The 21,096-nt window shown below is 33.7% G+C and overlaps 1 protein-coding gene across 2 annotated transcripts in view; it reads right to left on the bottom strand.

Annotated features, from left to right (window-relative positions):
• Positions 1-19,559, bottom strand: part of LOC126977339 (mitoferrin) — a 63,092-nt gene extending 43,533 nt beyond the window's left edge. For both annotated transcript variants that reach the window (XM_050826106.1, XM_050826107.1), the window contains exons 1-2: positions 19,247-19,559; positions 8,596-8,681 (exon numbers count right to left, since the gene is read on the bottom strand). In XM_050826106.1, coding sequence (XP_050682063.1) covers positions 8,596-8,681; positions 19,247-19,363 — 203 coding nt within the window. In that variant the 5' untranslated portion in view covers positions 19,364-19,559. The remainder of the gene's footprint in view (positions 1-8,595; positions 8,682-19,246) is intronic.
• Between the last annotated feature and the right edge of the window lie 1,537 nt (positions 19,560-21,096).

The raw sequence follows: 21,096 nt of genomic DNA, 5'->3' as shown, positions 1-21,096 counted from the left end.
GAGGTGGTAAAACCAGTGGAATCTGCTATATTTCTCGGCATTACTCTTGATTCCAAATTGCAGTGGGGCCCCCATATTAAAGGATTGGCGAATAGGCTTAGTTCTGCAGCATATGCGGTTAAGAAAATCAGAACGTTAACTGACATAGATACGGCGAGATTAGTATACTTTAGTTATTTTCATAGTATTACGTCCTATGGTATATTGTTATGGGACAGTGCGGCCGATATTAATACTATCTTTGTGCTGCAGAAGAGGGCTATTCGCGCGATTTATAACCTAGGTCCTAAAGAATCATTAGGAGAAAAATTTAAAGAAATAAACATTTTGACTGTTGCTTCTCAATACATTTTTGATAATGTTTTGTATGTTCATAAGCACATTGAGGAATTTTCTAGAAACTGTGACATTCATAATGTTAACACGAGGAAAACATAAACTTGTTATGCCTACTACTCGGTTGGGTCGAGATAGTAAGTCTTTTGTTGGGCGATGTATATGCTTCTACAATATGATCCCAGAAAATGTACAAAACAAATGTGTTACGAAATTTAAAAGAATTGTTAAAAAACGTTTGTGTGGGAAAGGTTATTATAGCATAAACGATTTTCTTAATGACACCACGGACTGGGATTAAAGCGAACACCCTCAGGCTCTTTAATTATTAATGTTTATTGTACGATATTACATTGTAATCCATATTTTATATAAAAAAAAAGCCCGCTGAGTTTCTTGCGCCCATTCTTCTCAGGTCTCTTTTGAATGGGTGGTAGATTTTGACGTTCAATAAGTGATTATAAATCCTATTTTGAATAAAAATATTTGAATTTGAATTTGAATAGAATTAATACTTTTCTAAAACTTCAACCGAACAATTTTTCAATTTAATACGTAAATTTTGAATAAACTAAAGAAAATCAGTAAAATAAATGCCCATTTGCAGCTTAGCCACATGATCAACACAAATATTGTAGCGTTGGTTGTAGGTTGTAGCGTTTACAATCCTAGTCAGTCCGCGCCTTAAGGGTATAATAACCACGGGTATTTCCCGCAGTCAATCCGATTTGCATGCTCGCTGATCGGACATCACTATGATGTCATTCGAGGACTGCACATCACAATTACATTTCCTTGTGACTACTACATACGCGTTTACTGCTTTTTAACCGACTTCAAAAAGGAGGAGGTTCTCAATTCGATCGCATTTTATTATGTATGTACACCGATTACTCTGAGATTAATGATCCGATTTACGTAAATCTTCTTAAGTTTGATGCGAAATAGATGCCGTTTGGTCCCATAAAACATTTACATACTTTGGCCCAGAAGTTTTAATTTTATGAACATTTCTTATGAAAATTTTTGTCTACGTTGATGATATAATTGTTTTTTGTGTACGGCTTTTTTGGGAGTTTTCATTCCGGTTGATTATATATTATTGTTATTAACTGACTCTAAAAGTAAAAAATAAAAAAAGTACATAGTATTTTATTAATATTAAAGGTAAAGGTTTGCATAAAAGGTGCATTAAATTAAATTTTTAGTTAATTGATACTTTTCAGTTTTTGAAGTCGGTTTTTTTTAACGTAGTTTTTTTTTGTTTTAGGCTTTTGTATAACATCGTAAAAACGTGCAGCATGTACGTTGATAGAGCAGTTAGGAGTATTCACATTTTTAACACCCTTTGATTTGAATGGAACCTTTTCAAATCTAATCAAAATCACTTAATTCATGTAGGGCACGGAAATGACACTTATGAATGTCAAAAAAAAACTGTTCTCTTATTGAATTTATAGCCACTGTAAACGGTTGAGCTAATGAGAAGAAGTGGCAAGAAACTCGTTTAAAAACTGGAATCATGCTAATGGGGCCCAATGCACAAATCAAGTTCCCGTTTTATCATCAGAAAAATTTTACGTAAGTAAAATATGAGCAAAGGATATGTACGCTTTATAAATCTGACAGCCCTAGATCAACTGTTCCTCCCTACCCTAGCCGCAGTTGTATAATATTACGCAAAGTGTACCGACAACAACTGCTTTTAACATACTTAGATAATGAAATCAATTCACTTGATCGCACTGTCCTATGCCGTTATCAGAATATTATTATACTTTATCTAATCGCGGTTAACTTTGCGTTTTACTGCGGCGGGAAGTAGCTTTTTTTATTTACAAAATCATTCTTATTTCCCATTTACACCTGTTACTCCTGAGCGAACAACACGACACGAAGTAAAACTTTATAATGCATTAAAAGATTCTATTTTTTTATTGGAAAGGACCAATGGCCAAGTGGATTACCAATACTTGCCCTCAGGCAAGGGATGGCTTTTGAGATGGGAGTATACTTTAGAGTTGAAGTTTCTTAGCAGAAGAAGAAGTTTAGAAGTTCCTTAGTGACAATAAGTTTCTAAAAGTGGAACGCTGGACATCTACGTGATGCAGGTCTGTCTATCTGGTGGAGAAAATCCACTGCTGGAATTAATCTGAAGACCTCCTCTCAGCGCTCTGCGTGATGTGTTGTTTAGAAGGTGCAGAGAGAGCCATCATTTATTAACAATGTTAGTACCTACACATAATAACTACCTAGTGTCCACGCAATTTCAATATTCTATAGAAGTCATTTACGTCTCTTTTCAATTAACAATCTTCTATATATTATATATAAGAGATTTCCATGTATATAGTCACTTATCACGATATCTCTGGAACCATAAGGCGTAGAGACTTGAAATTTTGTAGGAATACTCCTTTCGTTTAATTTTACGAAATTCCATCCGCAAGAGTTTTTTTAATATAAACAGAACAACGTCTGTCGGGTCCAGCTAGTTTAATATAAAAAAAAAACATAAACGATAAAACCAGTCAATTGCTGTTCGGACTCATAGAAAGCGTTCTATAACATCCATCATAAATATTATTTTTGAAATTCTGTATACAAACGGCACACGGCTCCATATTCCAATGCGAATGTGAAGCCATGATGGAAGCTGCAAACGCGATATCTATCCGATAGTATGGTGGTACTGACTGCTATGGGGAGCAACCCCTATAATTCAGCGCTGATATACGAGTGCCACCAATCCTTGAAACGAGTTGCCTCTAACAACTGGGTCACTCTGCAATGGATCAAGGGACACAGCGGTTCGTTGGTTATGATGCAGCGGATGACCTTGCGGGTCAAACCCCAAGTGGATAGCCCATTGCCACTCCTGCCGCTGCCCCTCAGCCAAATGCGATCATAGATACGCTCTCTCACCACCAACCTACACAACACCCGATGGACAAATGTCTCAGGCTGTAGAAAGTCGAAAGAAGTGATACCTGCACTAAGGCCCAAACTGAAACGTCTACTTATTAGCCTAAATAAATATCCACATTATTGTCGGCATCCTAACGGGTCACACATCACTAAACAAGCACCTATTTACAATCGGCGTAACGGACAGTCCTAAGTGCAGGGGCTGTCTAGCCGAGGATGAAACGGACACTCATATAATCCTGGAATGTGCCGGGGTGGCCAACCAACGGGCAAAAACCTTAGTAAATACAAGGAAGTCAGCGAACACCCCAGGAGTGTTCTGAACTTCTGAAAGGAGCTGGGCTGGTTGGAATAACAGGCCAACACTGCACGCAATATGGACCCAACTTTGTGGTCTAATTGCGGAAACAGGAGGAAGAAAATTGTCATTCTTGCCTTCTACTTTTGAGTCGTCATGTCCTTTCTGACCGATTGTGACCACTCCCAAAATTGCGTCACCCGACTGATAAATGATCCGACTACGATGCTGTCTATCAGTCTCTTATCGTTATCACGTACGTGAGGTGCCGGGATTCACAGCACAAACCAACATGCACACACCTGATAACACACACAAACACGTCACATAACAATCAGCGGCCGACACTCGAGTTTATCGCCACAATGAACTATTAACGTTTTCTAAAATGATAAACTTATGTAATAGGGATGTTACGATGTCAATATCGGGGTCGATAGAAATAAAAGAGACAATTTTATTTCCAAATTCAATAAATCATAAAATGTGGTCATCTATTAAACAATTATTATTTATATTATATAATTATATTATTATATTAAAATTAACATATATAAGAGATTTCCACGTATATAGACACTCATCACGATATCTCTGGAAGTCTCTCTCATTAGAGCTAAAGACTTGAAATTTGGTAGGAATATTCTTTTCACCAAGTAGAGGTCAGCTAAGAACGGATTTTACGAAATTCCACCCGCAAGAGTTTTTTTTTTTATTATGAACAGAACAACGTCTGTCGGGTCAGCTAGTAGGTATATATAACAATTTCAAGAATTTTTATTAAAAACAAATCACTTGAATTTGTTTTTAAAAAAAACTTAATTAACAGCTCCAAACGCAGCTTGGTGAGCTCTATATTAAAAACGATGATACTTCTTCGAGAATATTAAAATCACGCGAAGCCTATTTCTATTTTAAAATAAGCCTAGAAAACAAGTTGCGTACTAGTAAATAATAATTAGAATACACTTTGCTTTCTTAACTAAAAGCAAATAATAATTTTAATAATCTTTGTTTTTTATGGAATTGGAGAACAAATCAGCGTCGGGGTCACCTGATGTGTTCAAGTGATCACCGCTCCCTACATTCTCTTGCAACCCCAGAGGAATCACAGGAGCGCTACCTGCTTTTTAGAAAGGTGTCCGCGCATTTTTTAATGTGCCCATGTCGGTTAGTACCACCGCACAAGGAACCTCATTCAACAGCTTAGTTGTAAGTGGAAGAGTTCGTGGAAAACCGCACTGTAGACGAACACCACACATCCAGATTGTGGGGATGATATCCTAATTTTTGGCATGTCGCGTGAAGGTTCGCAGGAATCAGATCAAACAGCTCTTCGGAACACTCCCCGTGATAAATGAAGTGGAAGAAACACGATGAAGAGACGTCTCTAAGCAACGCCAAGTGATCTAGCTATTCACAGAGCACCGGGTCCCCGACAATTTGAGCAGCTCTGCATTACACATGGTTCGCGCTGATACTGGGGTGACCGCCAGACCAGAGATGACAGCGATATTCCATATAAAATATGAAAACAAAATTTTATGAACGAACGACGAAACGAGTCGAACCCACGACCTCTGGCGATCCCTGCCAGTGCTCTGCCAACTGAGCTAACCGTTCGAGTAACCCGACACAAACAACACCGACTTAAACCTATAAATAGGTAGCACATATAAATAATAGTATTTAATTAATATTAAAGATAAAGGTCATGCATAAGAGGTGTATTAAATTAAATTTTTAGTTATTTGATTTTTTTCAGTTTTTGAAGTCGGTTTTTTTTATAACGTAGTTTTTTTATTATTTCTTCAAGTATCGATATCGACAGAATTTGGGTGGCGGTACTGCACTATTCTTTCCGCATGGGAGTGCTATGATAATACATTAATTATTTCATAACATAATAATTTTGAGATTCTAATGAAGTGTCTACTACCTAGTTAAGTTTATTATATCGTAAAGGTAAGTATAATAATGCGTGTACAAGTGCACTCAGATGACAAACAAAGGCGATTTATACTAGATAATGTGTGCGTAAGCTATCGGTTTGATATTCGAAATATTATCGTACTACGCAAATAAAATTTTAAAACAAACTTTTATGAACGATGCGGGACTCGAATCCACGACCATCGCGTTCCGTGCGAGTGCTCTTCCAACTGAGTCGAGTGACGTATCGTCATAAAATCTTGTATGCTTTGTTCAACTCTCAGGTTGTGGCTTCATCTACAGGATCTACTTTACAGTTGATAACCTGCTCAACCCCAATATTTTTATATTAGGAAATTGACATGAGATGTCGCTCTTGTAAATCTAAGCAATTTGTTATGTTGTTAAAGATCTGATTTTAGGACGATACGTCACTCAAATGGTTAGCTCAGGTGAGCACTCGCACGCAACGTGAGAAGGTCGTGGGTTCGAGTATTAATCCCAGAAGTGAAGGTTATCACTTTAAAAACATAACAAATTGTTAAGATTATCGTACTAATGTCAAGCGTGGGTGACTGTTTACGACTTGTCAATCAAAATCACTTACGGTAATATTTCTACGACGATCGGACCTGCGCTGCCCTCATCGAACGTATTCCGGCGATCTAGACGTCGAGATCGTCGGTCCATCTTCTGGGGGTCCTACCAACACTACGTCTTCCGGTACATGGTCGCCATTCGAGGACTTTTCTGCCCCACCGGCCATCTGTCCGTCGAACTATGTGCCCTGCCCACTGCCACTTCAGTTTCGCAATCATTTGAGCTATGTTGATTACTTTGGTTTACGGATCTCCTCATTTCTGATTCGATCTCGCTGGGAAACTCCGAAATTTATACAACTTAACCTAAAACAACAGCATAACGCGTATTTAAGTATATTATGTTGATTTATTCACATTAAATATTAATAACATGTAAATGGTGAGAAATGGACAGAGGTGGAACAAACACGATCCATATTGCTATAAAATGTGCGTCAATAAATTAAAAGTCGCCATTTTGAATATTACGTCACAATACATGTTATTAACATTTAACGTTTTATTATATGCTATAAATAGTTTTAAACATAGATAGATATCCATTTTTTAAGTATGATATCGTGACCATATGCAATGATAAAAATATAGTGGCATTCTTCAGAGTTTCGACTGAGTTTAAAAGTCAAAAATGATTACGTATATATCTATAGCAAAGTTTGAACAAAAATATATGCAAAATGTTGACTATATCGCTGACAACACTGTCAGTACAATGAAAATTTTGAAGTTTTTCGAATGTCATTGCAAATAAACGCGAGAAACGTTACACGTCCGAATAAATCGATCATAAGGAAAATATCAATTGGTAAACATGTACGGTGTTATAACCAAAACATAATTTAAACATGGCTTAGACACGTATTTTGTTAAACAGTGACCCAACTATAACAACGTCAGTTACCTAAAAATTACTTAGTTTATCTTTTTCTATTACAAAACAGTGTTTAAATTGTGTTTAACTAAAACGTCGTTAAGCACAACACAAAGTGAAGTGTAGAGGAACAATTTAAGGAATGGAATGCAATTTTTGTCAGCTGTCATCTATCTGTCAGACACACCTTAGACAAGCTTCGACTCGTGTTTAAATATAAGCGATGTCTAAAGATTGTTGATCGCTAAACAACAGAAAAACACATATTTGTAATAGAACTTTAATAAAACAAGGGTTCAACACATGTTTAACTTTTTTGTAATATCACAGTTAAAGTTGGAGTAACTTTTGTGAGCAATATTATATTGATTAGTTGATGTGCTAACAAGCGCTACCAACGACATATTATTTAACTCCTTACTGACTAGTAATGTTATTTTATATAATTACCACTATTATTAGAAATAACTATAAAAGCATATAATATTCAGTTCTTTAGTTATCTTAGTTCGTGTAACTTAGTTGGCACTACATCAGTGCCAACTAAGAGTTGGCAGCATCATCTCGGTAGACAGTCGTGCCGTATATAAGCCAGAGCGCTAAGTTCGAGTAGACATTACTTATTGTGAATTCTAAGAGATAACTCTGCCCAAATTGTGATTATTAGTGGAAACTGTAAAATACAGATATTTAAATTATATTAAGTGCTTTTAAATTACCAACCCCTTATACACTTTACATCGAGTTTATTAATTCTGTGTTTAATTGAATTTAACCATTCATTTATGTAACCGCAATTCAATTCTACCTATTACTTCCCATAGCCATGACTAGATGGCGCTAGTACTGGAATGTACAAATAGTTTTAAGACACGCTATTGGTATTTAATGCAAATGTGTTAGTACTTAATTAAATATCAAATAAATTGAACCTACCACCCTACTGTCATAGTCCGCAGATCGCTCGCGACACCACGCGGGCTCGGTCTCACTGCAGCAGGATACCGGACATTAGAGATGTGTCGTTGAAGGTTTTTAAATTAATTTAATATAACTCTTCTATTTTGTCAACAGGTTGAAAAAACTGTTAAATCGTCAACGGATTTTGAAAAATCGGTTAATACTTAATGCATTTATTAATAATTTAGGTTTTTATTTCGTCAATATAATATCAAGTCAACGTTTTCGTTCGAAAATTCGTCAACTGTTTTGAATTAAGCTGTTTTCGTGAGGCATTCAATTTCTTCATTTATTGCGAGTTACGGGCGAAGACGTTGATTGAATTTATTAGCTTATTATGTTCAACAGGTTTTTTCGTTGACGAAAAACAGTTAATTCGGTAACGAATATAAAACTTAATAAGAACAGTTTATTCATTTAACGACCACCTCTACCGGACATGACACCATGGACCAACCGGTCCCACCCAGTGCCCCGCCAGGCGGCGTTTATACCACTGAAAGGGGCTATCGCACCGAACCCCGAGGCCCGGCAGGGCCTACGCGCAAGACCCAGGTTATAATAAATTGAAGTTCTACCTAAAGCGAACCTGTGGTGGTTTATTATTAGTGTAATACTGAAATTCCATTCCCCTTCAACCCCTCCGGCTTCCTTCAAGCATCTCATACCTTAGTAAGCCTTCGCGCTGCACCATATACCGGAAGGTCTCCACTATACTGCCGTTGTGAGCGGACCGCAGGGACTGCATTCGCGTCTGAAATATACGATATCATATTAACGTTCGATGATACTTTAAAACGTACTTTGTTAGGCATCAAAATAATATTACCGATCCCTATAGGCCAGTAGTTAGTGACCCTGCCTACTGAGTTAGAGGTCCCGGGTTCGAATTCCGGCAGGTGCAAATTTATATGATGAATATGAATGTTTGTTTCCGAGTCATGGATGTTTATATGTATTTATGTATGTTTAAGTAAGTATATTGTATCAAATATATTATTGTTGTCTTGCACCCATAGTACAGGCAATGCCTAGTTTGAGGCAAGATAATTTGTGTAAAAGTGTGTCAATATCTATTTATTTATATAATATGACTAGTATTTTCTTTGATTAACGCAAGTGTTACACATTTAAATTAATTTTTATTAAAAAATTTATGATTACTATAGTTAACCCGACCTTTCGTGACCTTTCCAGAGCACGTTTTCAGGAGGACTGCGCAGCCTAGCAAAACTCTCTTAGAAAAAAGCTTCACTCGATTGTATGAAACGTGCAGTCATTGATAGATTGACAGATGACGGCTAAAATCTTGTAAGAAACGGAGCTAGCCGAAATCCGCTACGTTTTAAGTAACTGTTCGCTTTCAAACATGGCCGGATTATACTTCGTCGCCATACTGTAATTACTACTTTTTCAAACTAATGTCAAATAACTGCACGTTTCATACTAAACTAAATTTCAATTTTTACAGGCAGTCCCGCCTCATATTACGTAGTATTTACATCCTCTTTGGGACTGCGCTGCGGTTGAAATGAGTCAAGATAGTAGGTATTTGTCATAGTTGTCATTATAAAGTTTTGCGCCATTTATTGCCTCGGAGGTGGTATTTGCTCTAGACAGATGGTTTTTCACAAAATTTACTGACAGTGTCCTCTTATTTTTTGGTACGTGTAGTTGTGGGTTTTAATTAAGACATTATTGGATCCTAGGTGTTAGATAATTTTAGCCTTTCTTCTCTATTGAAATTTGGGTGTTTTTTTTTCCATTTCCATGGCTTCCTGGCAGGACTATTCACTTTTTGCCAAAACTTTTGGTTGGTTGAAGCGGATGTAGTGGTCAGGACGGTCTGTTATGTGTTCACATACAGCTTAGACTTAGAGAGAAGTTGTTGTTGGTGTGGTTTAGATCCGCAAAGTGTTAAAATTACACGCGTCTTAATCCTTTAACAAGTGTTTTATGTAAATGTTATATGGGTTACTGCGCCAAATTCCACCATCGCATCTCACACCCTGCCTGAATCCGCGCCACTCGGATTCCGTCCGAGCACTCTTACCAACTGAGCCAGCCGTACGAGTGACGCATCGACGCGAAATTTTGGTATGTCTTGTTCAACTCTCATCAATTTATAAGTCTTTAAGGAATTGGCTAAAGCCTTCAAAGGGCTAGTTGTGTCAGCTAATTCATTAAGAGCCGGCTTTAACGAATGACAGACTGACTGATTGAAACAAATAGCTGCGATATATACTACTGAAAATATGCCAGTTTGTTTCATTTTTTTGCGCTTTGAAGTACACGAGCCTTGAGACTTCACTGCGTAATACACTAATAAATACGACGAAAAAATACAATGGTTATAGAACTATATGCCGGCAATTTAATAATCCACAGACTGTCAAACTCACGTACGAAACATGTAATTTTTCTAAATGATACGTAACATAAGCCTCAAATTACAGCTTTAGAAAAAAAAGTACACCTCCCTGCTGTCTTACATACAAAATACGAAACATATAATCAGATAATTTATTATAAATATCGGGCTATTAGTTGGGCGGAGCTGTATGACATGTATAATGAGATGACATTGAAAAAATACACAATATATTAAGACGATTCGCGAATACCTTGTTATTTGGAGTAAAGAAACGTCTTGCGATTGATTTATTATTAATTAAGATGGCCAGAACGGATTGGATTTTAATGTATAGTTTACTTGTAGCATATTGTGATATTCCTGCTGCCCTAGCCATGGATGAAGAAATGGCAGAACTAGCGAAGATGTTGCGGGAGAGCTGCGCAGAAGAAACTGTGGTCGACGTTGGGTTAGTGGAGAAAATCAACGCAGGAGCAGATCTAATGCCAGATGGCAAACTGAAATGCTACATCAAATGTGTAATGGAGACTGCAGGAATGATGAGCGAAGGTCAGGTAGACGTAGATGCAGTTGTTGCTTTGCTACCAGAGGACTTTCGGAAACACAACGAGAATTCTTTGCGACAGTGCGGCACGAAACACGGCAGTGACGATTGCGACACTGCCTATCTGACGCAGCAGTGCTGGCAAAAAGCCAACAAGGAAGACTACTTCCTCATATAATTCATTATATTTAGCTTCAGCTAATTATAAAGATGGAAGAATTAAAATAAGTATCTTCAGAGTAACAACATCTAATCATAATGAAGGTAGACTATAAAACAAGCGTCTTAATATAACCAAAATGTTGTGATTTTTACTGAGTCAAAAATGCCAGAATTTGACGAGTCCAAACCTCCTGAGGATGCCTCATGTAGAGGCGAAAAACGTGTCGAATTGATTAAAGATAAAACTCAGCGGAATTTTAACTCAAAAATCATCACAACATTTGTATAATTATGGATATCCACAAAATAATTGTCTTAATATAAACTTATTTGGACTTGTCAAAACAGAATGAGTATATCCACAACTTTTTCCATGGTAACATTCAGTAGACCATTGGTTCAAATGTCCTATATTTACACATTTCAATAGTATAAGTACTCGTTCTTTCAGTTTGTATTTAAACTTTCCAAACTATTTCAGTTTGGAAAGTTAATCCATATTATGTATTTAGATAACACGACAGTTGTTAATTAAGTAAATTTTGTGCATTTATATTAATATCCATATGGTGTACATATGTTTGTAGAAGAAAAGACGATTTTATTTTATTTAAAGCAAAATGGTATTTATGGTACCAACAATCTATTGATACTTATAAGTAAATTTAGCAATTCAAGAAACATCATTATTCTCAAAGTTGGCAACACTCTTATGATTCCTCTGGTTTTGCAGAACAGTGTGGGCGGCGGTGATAACATTGTATCATATACACTCCCCCAAATGAAACAACAGAGTTTTTAGCTAAATTCACATGTCATAAATCTAGAAACATTCGTGTCATTTACCATTAAATCTAAAATAAAAGTTATCATTGTCAACAAAAGACGGAATAATAATAAGAAATTAAATTATAATTACGGAATTAACTGATTATTGACATACTTATTTTCGTTTGGTTCATAAAGTAAGAATTTATTTTGTACCTTTAAATCGAAAATTTGTAGACATCCTTTTTTTCCTGAGTAGATTCGATTTTGTAAGCTATAATTTGGATCTAATTTAGAAAGATGTATATATAAACAAAAACTTTTATTGGCTGCAAATATAAATGATATTAAAAATAAATAACCAGACAATGCCTGACCATTCAAACATTTTTTATTGGTGTTATGTAATAATATTATGAATAAATTCTTTAAACCATTCATTTTATTTGCTTGCCATTTATTATTCATATGTGAAAATGTGTGAATTTACAATTACCACCTCAAACCAAATCATACTACAGTGAAAACTATCTAAATAGATTAATTTTGTGCTTGATCATCCTTAAACTTCGCATTTATAAAAGAGCACAGACGTGCGCGATGGCTACAGCTCACATAGCGCATGCGCGGTATTCAAATCATTTGCGCGCAATTTTTAACTTTTATTCGCACTTAAAAAAACATTTTTATTTATTTCGTGGTCATATTATTTTACATCTCTAGCAATTAGCACTAGCACACATTACTTGGGAGTTTTTTTTTTATGGAATAGGAGGACAAACGAGCGTACGGGTCACCTGTTGTTAAGTGATAGCCGCCGCATATATATATATATATGATACCGGAGTTGCATAAATATTTAAACAGGGAAAAATTCTGAGGGGGCAAGATATCAGTCTGTCTCTTGGACAGATCAGCAGAGATTAGGGATCATTGTTTTCCATACTCCCCGTGTAGAGTCTTGATTGTGTGGTAACCACATGGTTATCTGAAGCCTATATAAATATTAGAGTTTTACATTGAACATATTACAGCAAAGAAAATGCAGTCAATTATGACTCAGACCATGAGACAATTGGAAGTACCATACTATTACACAAGATTTATAATAATATGTATTATTATAAATCTTGTTTAAAAATTGTTCTAAATTAGCACGCGCTATTTATATTTATTTAAAAATTGAGCCGATTGATCATATCACAATAAGTTTTAATTGTAACACTGCTATCATTCGAGAGTGATCCGACTGTCAGGTTCTTAGTTATTGAAGTTTCTCATGTAACCAAATAAGGCGCTAATTCCTAATGTTTAAATATGCCGCGAAATACCAAAAGATTCTTTTTATTGTTTTTGTTTGGATTAATTTTGTTTTGTTTTTATACACAGACTTAGTTTACCTCGCTTCGCTCAAATATACGACGCAGCGAAGCGGTACGATGACCGATTGCGGCATCCTAGTATATATATAATGAAGGAGCTACAAAATAATCTTCTCACCTTAAATCTCACTAAAGCACACTACATCTGTTTCCATAAAACGAAAAACTTCATCCCCTTCCCACATTTTTGATATTAAAGTCCACACATGTCCTGTTGCTCTATCTGGCCCTTGCTCTTGCAATAGTATAAGTAGAACTACTCATATAAAATACTTAGGAGTCGTCATGGACGAAAACTTAAACTTTAAGCAACATCTTAATACAACAGCGAAAAGAGTCCGCAAGCTGATCTATATTTTTAAGAACTTACGCGCTTCGGCATCTTTAAATCTTCTAAAAACCATTGATTTTGCAATCGGTCAATCTGTATTATCTTAGTGTATCACCGTATGGGGAGGAGCGGCTACTTCACACATGATACTCTTAGAAAGAGCACAGTGAGCTGTCCTTAAAGTGATTTTTAAAAAACCTATTAGATACCCAACACATATAAAGACTTAGAACTTCTTTCTGTCCGAGGTATATTTATCTTGCGTGTTATGACAAGCATGCATAAGGAGGTCTTGAATTTGCCTAATTATAAAAACCTACTAGATAGCCGTTCATACAAGATTCCAACACCAATACTAAATACAACATTTGCAAGTAGATTTAGCCCATTCTTACATACATATATATACAAAAGGTAAATTTAAAATGTTCTATTAAAAATTGCTCGGTCCATCAGGTCAAATTTAAAATACAGAGATGGTTACACACACTCACTTATGCAGACATGGAAGCTATTCTTAAAGTGATAGCTTAGCATTCATATAATGTTAATACTTTGTAACATGAATAATCAGATACTCACACTCACTCACACCCACCCTCACATACACACACACCCAGCGACACACACACACACACACACATGTGTGTATATGTATACAGAGTGCACTTTTCGACCTTTCGGTTCATATTGTTAACCTTAGGATGTAAATTGGTTGCCTATAGGACAGGCTACGCCTAGTGTAGGGACCAAATATAATGTGATAAAGTGTCTGTATATAATAAATAAATAAATAAAAATAAATATGACACTCTGAGTACTGACAAACAGACAGATGATCCGATAGTGGGGTCTTAATAAATGGGTTATTTTTGATCAAACTTCTGGTTTCTTCTCCTTTCATTATTAGAACACATTATAAATATAGAACCTCAAAATACTCCAAAGTAATTATCAATTTTAATTTTTGTACTGCATTAAGTACTAAGTGTGGAGGTTATCATATACATATTTATTAACTATACTATAGTTACTAAAGTATTAATATAATATACAGATAAATAGTACAGGATTATCTCGGAAAGTTCAATGTGGCAATATAAAACAAAATTAGACATAATAATAGTCTGTTCTCTGACCTCTGTCCTCCTGATAAGTCTTAACTCTTTAATATGAACACATCATAAGCAACTTACATTTTTCATGACAATAAGGTGCAAGACATGGAACGGGACATTCAGCTGATAGCATTTGATATGCCCTGCCCATTACAATGCAGTGCCACTCAGGATTCTTGAAAGACTCAGAATGCAATGTCACTACAATTGTGCTCGTCACCATGAGATGTTAAGTCTCATTTGCTCAGTAATTTCACTAGCTACAGCCCCTCCAGACCAAAACACAATAATGTTTAAAAATTACCCCTTCACCACAGAAAAAGGTGACATTGTGGTACCCATAATCCAGCTGGTGTTCTGTGCAAAGAGCCTCCCACTGGTATTCATAAAGAGAGAATGAATTATGCATCAGTAACAATATCATACTAATGACATTATGATAGATTTGTTGTTAGAACTAAAACAAACAATAAAATACCATTAGATAGATAAGAATGTATGTTGTTAGTAATTATTGGTACTCTTAATAGTAACCATTAATATGAATTTCATTTCTTTTAATATTATCTGTGAATTGATTATAACTTATTATTAAGATTTAATAATTTTAATTTATTAAATTTAACATATTGTTTCGAGTATTTAATAGGTTTCTTGCAAGAACATTTTTATTTGTGTGGATGGACGGGTGTGATGAGTCGCTCTTTCTAAATCTTTGGCTTCCACTATCTCATTATATCATCTTGTACAGTAGGTATTTCCAAATAGTCATGAATATGAAAATTCCATTTCTAACCAGTGTGCACTACCAATCTGTCTTAGGAGAAGAATCTGGAATCTCCGAATTTCCAAGTTAGCACAATGAATACACAACAAACTATACAAACCACATTAGAAAATGTCTTGCTTTAAGCAAATTGATTCATTACTACACCCAAACTTTAACTTTTGTGGCATTTGAATGTCACTTGACGTGCAATTGTTTTTAGAGATATTGCTAATTACAATATAGCTCATTACACTGCCACAATTATCCAATATTTTAGTCAAATAATATTTCAAATCAAAATCACTTAATTCATGTAGGTCAAGGAAATACACTGATGAACGTCAAGGTTTCTTTTATTTTTACATTGATATATGTGCCGATATAGTGTATATTTAATTAGTAAACTTTTATTGTAAATAAATGTTTATTAATTATCTTAAACAGTGAAAAATAGCACATTTTTACTTTGTTAAATTGCGACATATACCTAGGGTAAATTCCGATTCCGATGCAATGCACAGTGCTATCACTGTATTAAAATTCGTTCCATTGTAGACTGCCAGTATACTGCCACAGTACCCTGGGGAAATATATGACTTCATAATTCGCCACCATACTCTACTGTGAGCACTGGCGTTTCCGAGGTAAGGTACTCGCAGTACTTTGATCATGTGATCAGTCAAAACCACTCGAGTACCTAAAATATTAATTCAAATATTTATAATTTGACAGTACTCCAAGAAAAGTTTTTTTATTGGACTAGAATACTTTAATACACTCATGTGAATGCTGCATCAAAATTTGATGCATGGATTTGATTTGCATTCCGTTTTAAATAGTAACCAGTATAACTAACTATAAAGGAACGGCTTCACAGTATACAAAATTGATGCCACACTGTGCAGTGGCCACAGTGCATATTGGAACATACCCCTAGTTATTTGATAAATTGTAGTTGCAATTCATGATGTCACAGTGACAATTGAAATTTACAGTAATAAGTGAAAGTTATAGTTATAAGTTGTCTGATGATATATATATATATATATAGATTATAATTTTCAACTTATTATTGTTATTGATTTTGACAGAATACTTAAATTATTTTTGTCTATCTATCTAATATATAAAGTTCTCATGTCATGGTGTTAAACATTGAACTCCTCCGAAATGGCTTGACTGATTCTCACGAAATTTTGAGTGCATATTGGGTAGGTCTGTGAATCGGACAACATCTATTTTTCATCCCCCTAAATGTTTATGTTGGTCCACACGAACATTTTGACATTTTTTTTTAATTTGTTTGATTATGAGTCAGCATTAAAAAATACATACAACTTCAAATTTTCATCCATCTACAATCAACAGTTACTTTTGTATCAAGATTTTAATATGATAAGGCAATACAACATTTGCTGGGTCAGCTAGTATTCTATAAAATGATAAAAATTTTTTTTTAATGGAAAAGGAGGGCAAACAAGCATACAGGTCCAGAAGAATAACAGGAGTGTTGCTGGCCTTTAAGGATGGTGCACAAACTTTTTTTGAATAACGACCCCTCTCTCACATCCTGATTTATTTCCTGCTAAGTATAAGTTTGATCCATATTTAAGAAGAATTATTTAGTCATAGTCAAGTAAATAACATGTTTTATTACCAATATTTTCATTAAAAATCTAGATTAAGAAATGTTTATAAAAAGGAATTAAAATATGTACTAGGAAAAAGCATAAAAGTATTTCCCAGCACTTCATGAACATCAAATGTCTATGATAAGACCAAAATTAAAAATTGTTAGGATATTTGATCAATGCACATTATAACTACGATCAATCTCTCTAATAACATCTCCTTTCAAACAAAACAAATTCATTAAAAGCAGTGCATTCAAACTTAAAACACCCTCAAAATACAATATAGGTTAGTAAATAATATATACTACACAATTCACAATTTAATAAACTCTTTAAAAAAGGATCTTTTTACATGGTTTATAGATAAATGTTTTTATTCCATAAATGAAATGTTGACACATTAGATTAAATTAAATTGACTTAAAAAAAAATATTAATTCTAGTATTTAAATAATGACATCTAAAAATAATAATTATTATTTAAATCGATCTAAGTGCTTAAAATATAGACTTTATTAATGATAAATCAAATATAATAATAAGTACAATTTTGTAATGATCCGAAAAATGAATTAATATTTAATAATTATATTGCATGCCAGAAATGGCCGATAACATTGATACCTTTAAACTATTTACACCCATTGTAACATGTTTTCTAGCAAAATAAAGGATTTATGATAATATCATTATGTACGTAAAGAGAAATATATTTCTGTCTGTATGGTGACAATAGGGTTTCATAACTGGATTTTCTAAATTATTGGCAGGCATTGTTGTAACTAGCATCCTGTTAGTTACTTTTACAGCTAAAGTTTTGTATTCATACTTATTATAAAGTAAACCTAAACTAACAAATTTACTTAAAATGAACAAAATAAATACTCTTTATTACCTTTCAATAGAAAGACATAAATATGCTTGATGCACATGGCTTTATATTTGTTCAGTATACTATTAGATAAGAAATTAAACTTTAATCAAATAAAAACATTTATGTTTTTAGATGGTTTTACCAACAGACAAGCACATTCTTATCAATTAATAGGAATAATGTTGGCACATTTAAAGGTATTCTTTGGATTTCATTATTTGCCTGAATTAAAAAATACATCAATAATAATGTGTAAGTTTCAATATAGCTTTAAGATGGTCTAATAAACATCTAAATATATGACTGATGAATGTTACTTATTTTCTCGTCAAATTGTTAAAAATTGTTTTCATAAATTGAATTTTCATATATATTAATTAATTATTAGAAGCACTACTTATGTAAAACTGCAATTACTTTTGTTTTCCTCCTATTTCTTGTGTTAAACATTCTTATTATATCTTCTCAGTAATAATATATTTTATTCATTCAGCTTTTTGTATAAAATTTGCATATTTTTATTGTTAAAGTTTGTAATAATTAATTAATGATTAGTGTAAGATTTATAGTTTATGTAATATTACTTAAATAAATAAAATTAAGACCTTTTGTGTATATTTGTTTATAATGGATCAACCAAACAGGGTTATAACAGAAACATTATTTGACCTATAGAAAGCTATATGTAATATATTAGGTTAGATAAAGCTTATTGAGCTGTATTAGATTATCAGAAAATAAGACATTTCTACAAAATTTGCAATAATATAATCATTGCATACATATTTATTTATTATATATGCAAGTCATATTTGGGTATATGTTGTGAAAGCTATATTGATGATTCATAGAATAAGGCTTTACTAAATTAAATAACTGAAGAAAAGCAATGTTGGGTCACTAATAATTTTTAAACTTAACTTTGAAAAAATTTACAGTTAAAATTTTTTAGCTGAAAAAAAAAACATTAAGTAAATTTTAATCCAATAGGTATTTCTTAAATAGTATATACTGATTCAGAGCCTCGAGTTATATAACCCGAAAAGTAGAATTAAATAATAAATATTAATATAATATTATTTGTAACTTACAGTTTAATAAAAATCTTAAAAATATGATGAAAAATCATGTAAGTGCAACAATAACAATACCTGCGAACAAAACTTTTAAGTATATATTTTAAAATATCGTGATAGATTTTAAGGTAAACCTAATTCAAAGAATGTGAAAATACAGAAGAAGTGGTTTCGTAACACGAAAGTTGTAATAACACGTTTTAGGTTATGTGTCAAACAGATGCCAGGAGACGTCGCAATTTTTTGAATGCACCAGGCCTGAAGCCAGTTCCAGGCACCGAACTCACCTTGACCGAGTCCAATGGGTACATGACGCAATGCTCCATCACCCCTGCGATTGCTCCGGCTGTCATGTGTGTGATGGAATTCTGGGTCGGTAGAGTTTCATAGTCCTCAAAGTTCATAATACTCACTAATATAATACACTTTAATAAACAAAAGACTTATTTTAACACCGAATTGACCGTTATCTTAATTTATAAATGTCATTTTCACTACACTAATTTCGTCACAAATAATTCATCGAACTTAAACTTAATTTTAAACACGCAAAAATTTGTACCTACCGCAACTTGTCCGTAATTGTAAGTTGAATGAAAACTAAAATGACAATTGGTTGGTTAATTTTAATGCCAAATAAAACGTCAACAAATAACATACAGTGACAATCTACGCACCACAGAGTAAATAATTTAGGTAATTCTATTCCATGCACTGCTACCACAGAGTACATATTCATACTCAGATAAATCACTTTCTTGTAAAATCCAAATAGGTCTACGCTAATAAATACCTACCCCTCCTTCCTTCTGCTAGTGATCATAAGATGTATCTAAAGTGTATATGATTATGTAATAATTATTCAAAATTATTTAATAATTGACATACCTTAGTTTTCATATTTAATATAAATATAATATTTAATATAAATATAATATAATAATATATTTTAAATATTTATTTTGTGAATAAAGCGCAATAAAAGTGATAGTAATTGTATCTGAGGCCTCCCATATTTGATCAAAGCACGTATTCACGCATTTTTTGTAAAGCAGTTCGTTTAAATAAAAATTGCAGATAATGGATTATTCAATTGATATTGTCGTTTCGTAAGTTATTAAACATTTTACTATGTTATTGTAGAATATTGTACAATAGGTCTGACAAAAATTCTTTACTTTATTTACTCGCCGATGACATAACACCCCCGGTCATTCAACAGTCGTGCTTTCGCACGCCGCTGCGCAGTAAAAATCAAGATTATAAAGTTCTCAGTGGTAAACATGGAAAAATTAATACTATGTTGTGCCTCAGTGCTTCAATTCAACACCTGATAAACTCTATTTTTAAGTGCCTGAGGACTCAAAAATGAGGAAAAAGTGGATGACAGCCGTAAACAGACTTAATACAATAGGCCCTAAAACTAAAGACACTGCTGTGAAGACCATTCCGATGTAATTATTTGTTGATAATAAGTTTATCCTTCTTCTTCTCTACTTATCCTTGCCACATTTGATCTACTTACATTATTTCTTTTTTTAACTGTATATTATACTCTATGGCATCATCTCCGTAGCTCTCTCTTCGTGACCTAGAACCTATATATTATTATACTCTTTGCCTAGAACCATATAACACTTCGAATTAAAAAAAAAAACAACAAAACGTACGTTTTATACTATTAGAACGGCTTAACCTATTCTGATAAAACATTTCATATTGTAAGATATTCACTTCAAAAAACGTCATCGAAATCAGGTTATCCGTTTATGAGCGGTCAAACTTATAATACCCCTCTTTTGCGTCGGGCGTTAATAATTAAGAAGTAAAAATGATAAGTAATAATTTTGCACCAGCAAGTTGCTCTGCACTGATTTCTTAAATATTACTCATTTTAATAAAAAATAAACTTTAATGCTAAAACTAATGCGGACATTCAATAAAATTTATGAAAAATATCTGGTTTAGTGCATAAAGTTTAGTGGAAAACTGATAACTACGTAAATACCTACTAGGACTTACATACAGTATATGGGTAAATATTGACATTTTCTTTAAGTTTATACTAATAAAACACAAAATAATCATCGACAACCTCGAGATGTTGATTGCCTATCTACCTAGAACTTTTTTATCG

Source organism: Leptidea sinapis, chromosome 44 (genome assembly GCF_905404315.1).
Source record: "Leptidea sinapis chromosome 44, ilLepSina1.1, whole genome shotgun sequence".
NCBI lineage: Eukaryota > Metazoa > Arthropoda > Insecta > Lepidoptera > Pieridae > Leptidea > Leptidea sinapis.
Note: the sequence above shows the minus strand (reverse complement) of the source record. Positions and strands in the feature narration are given on the sequence as shown.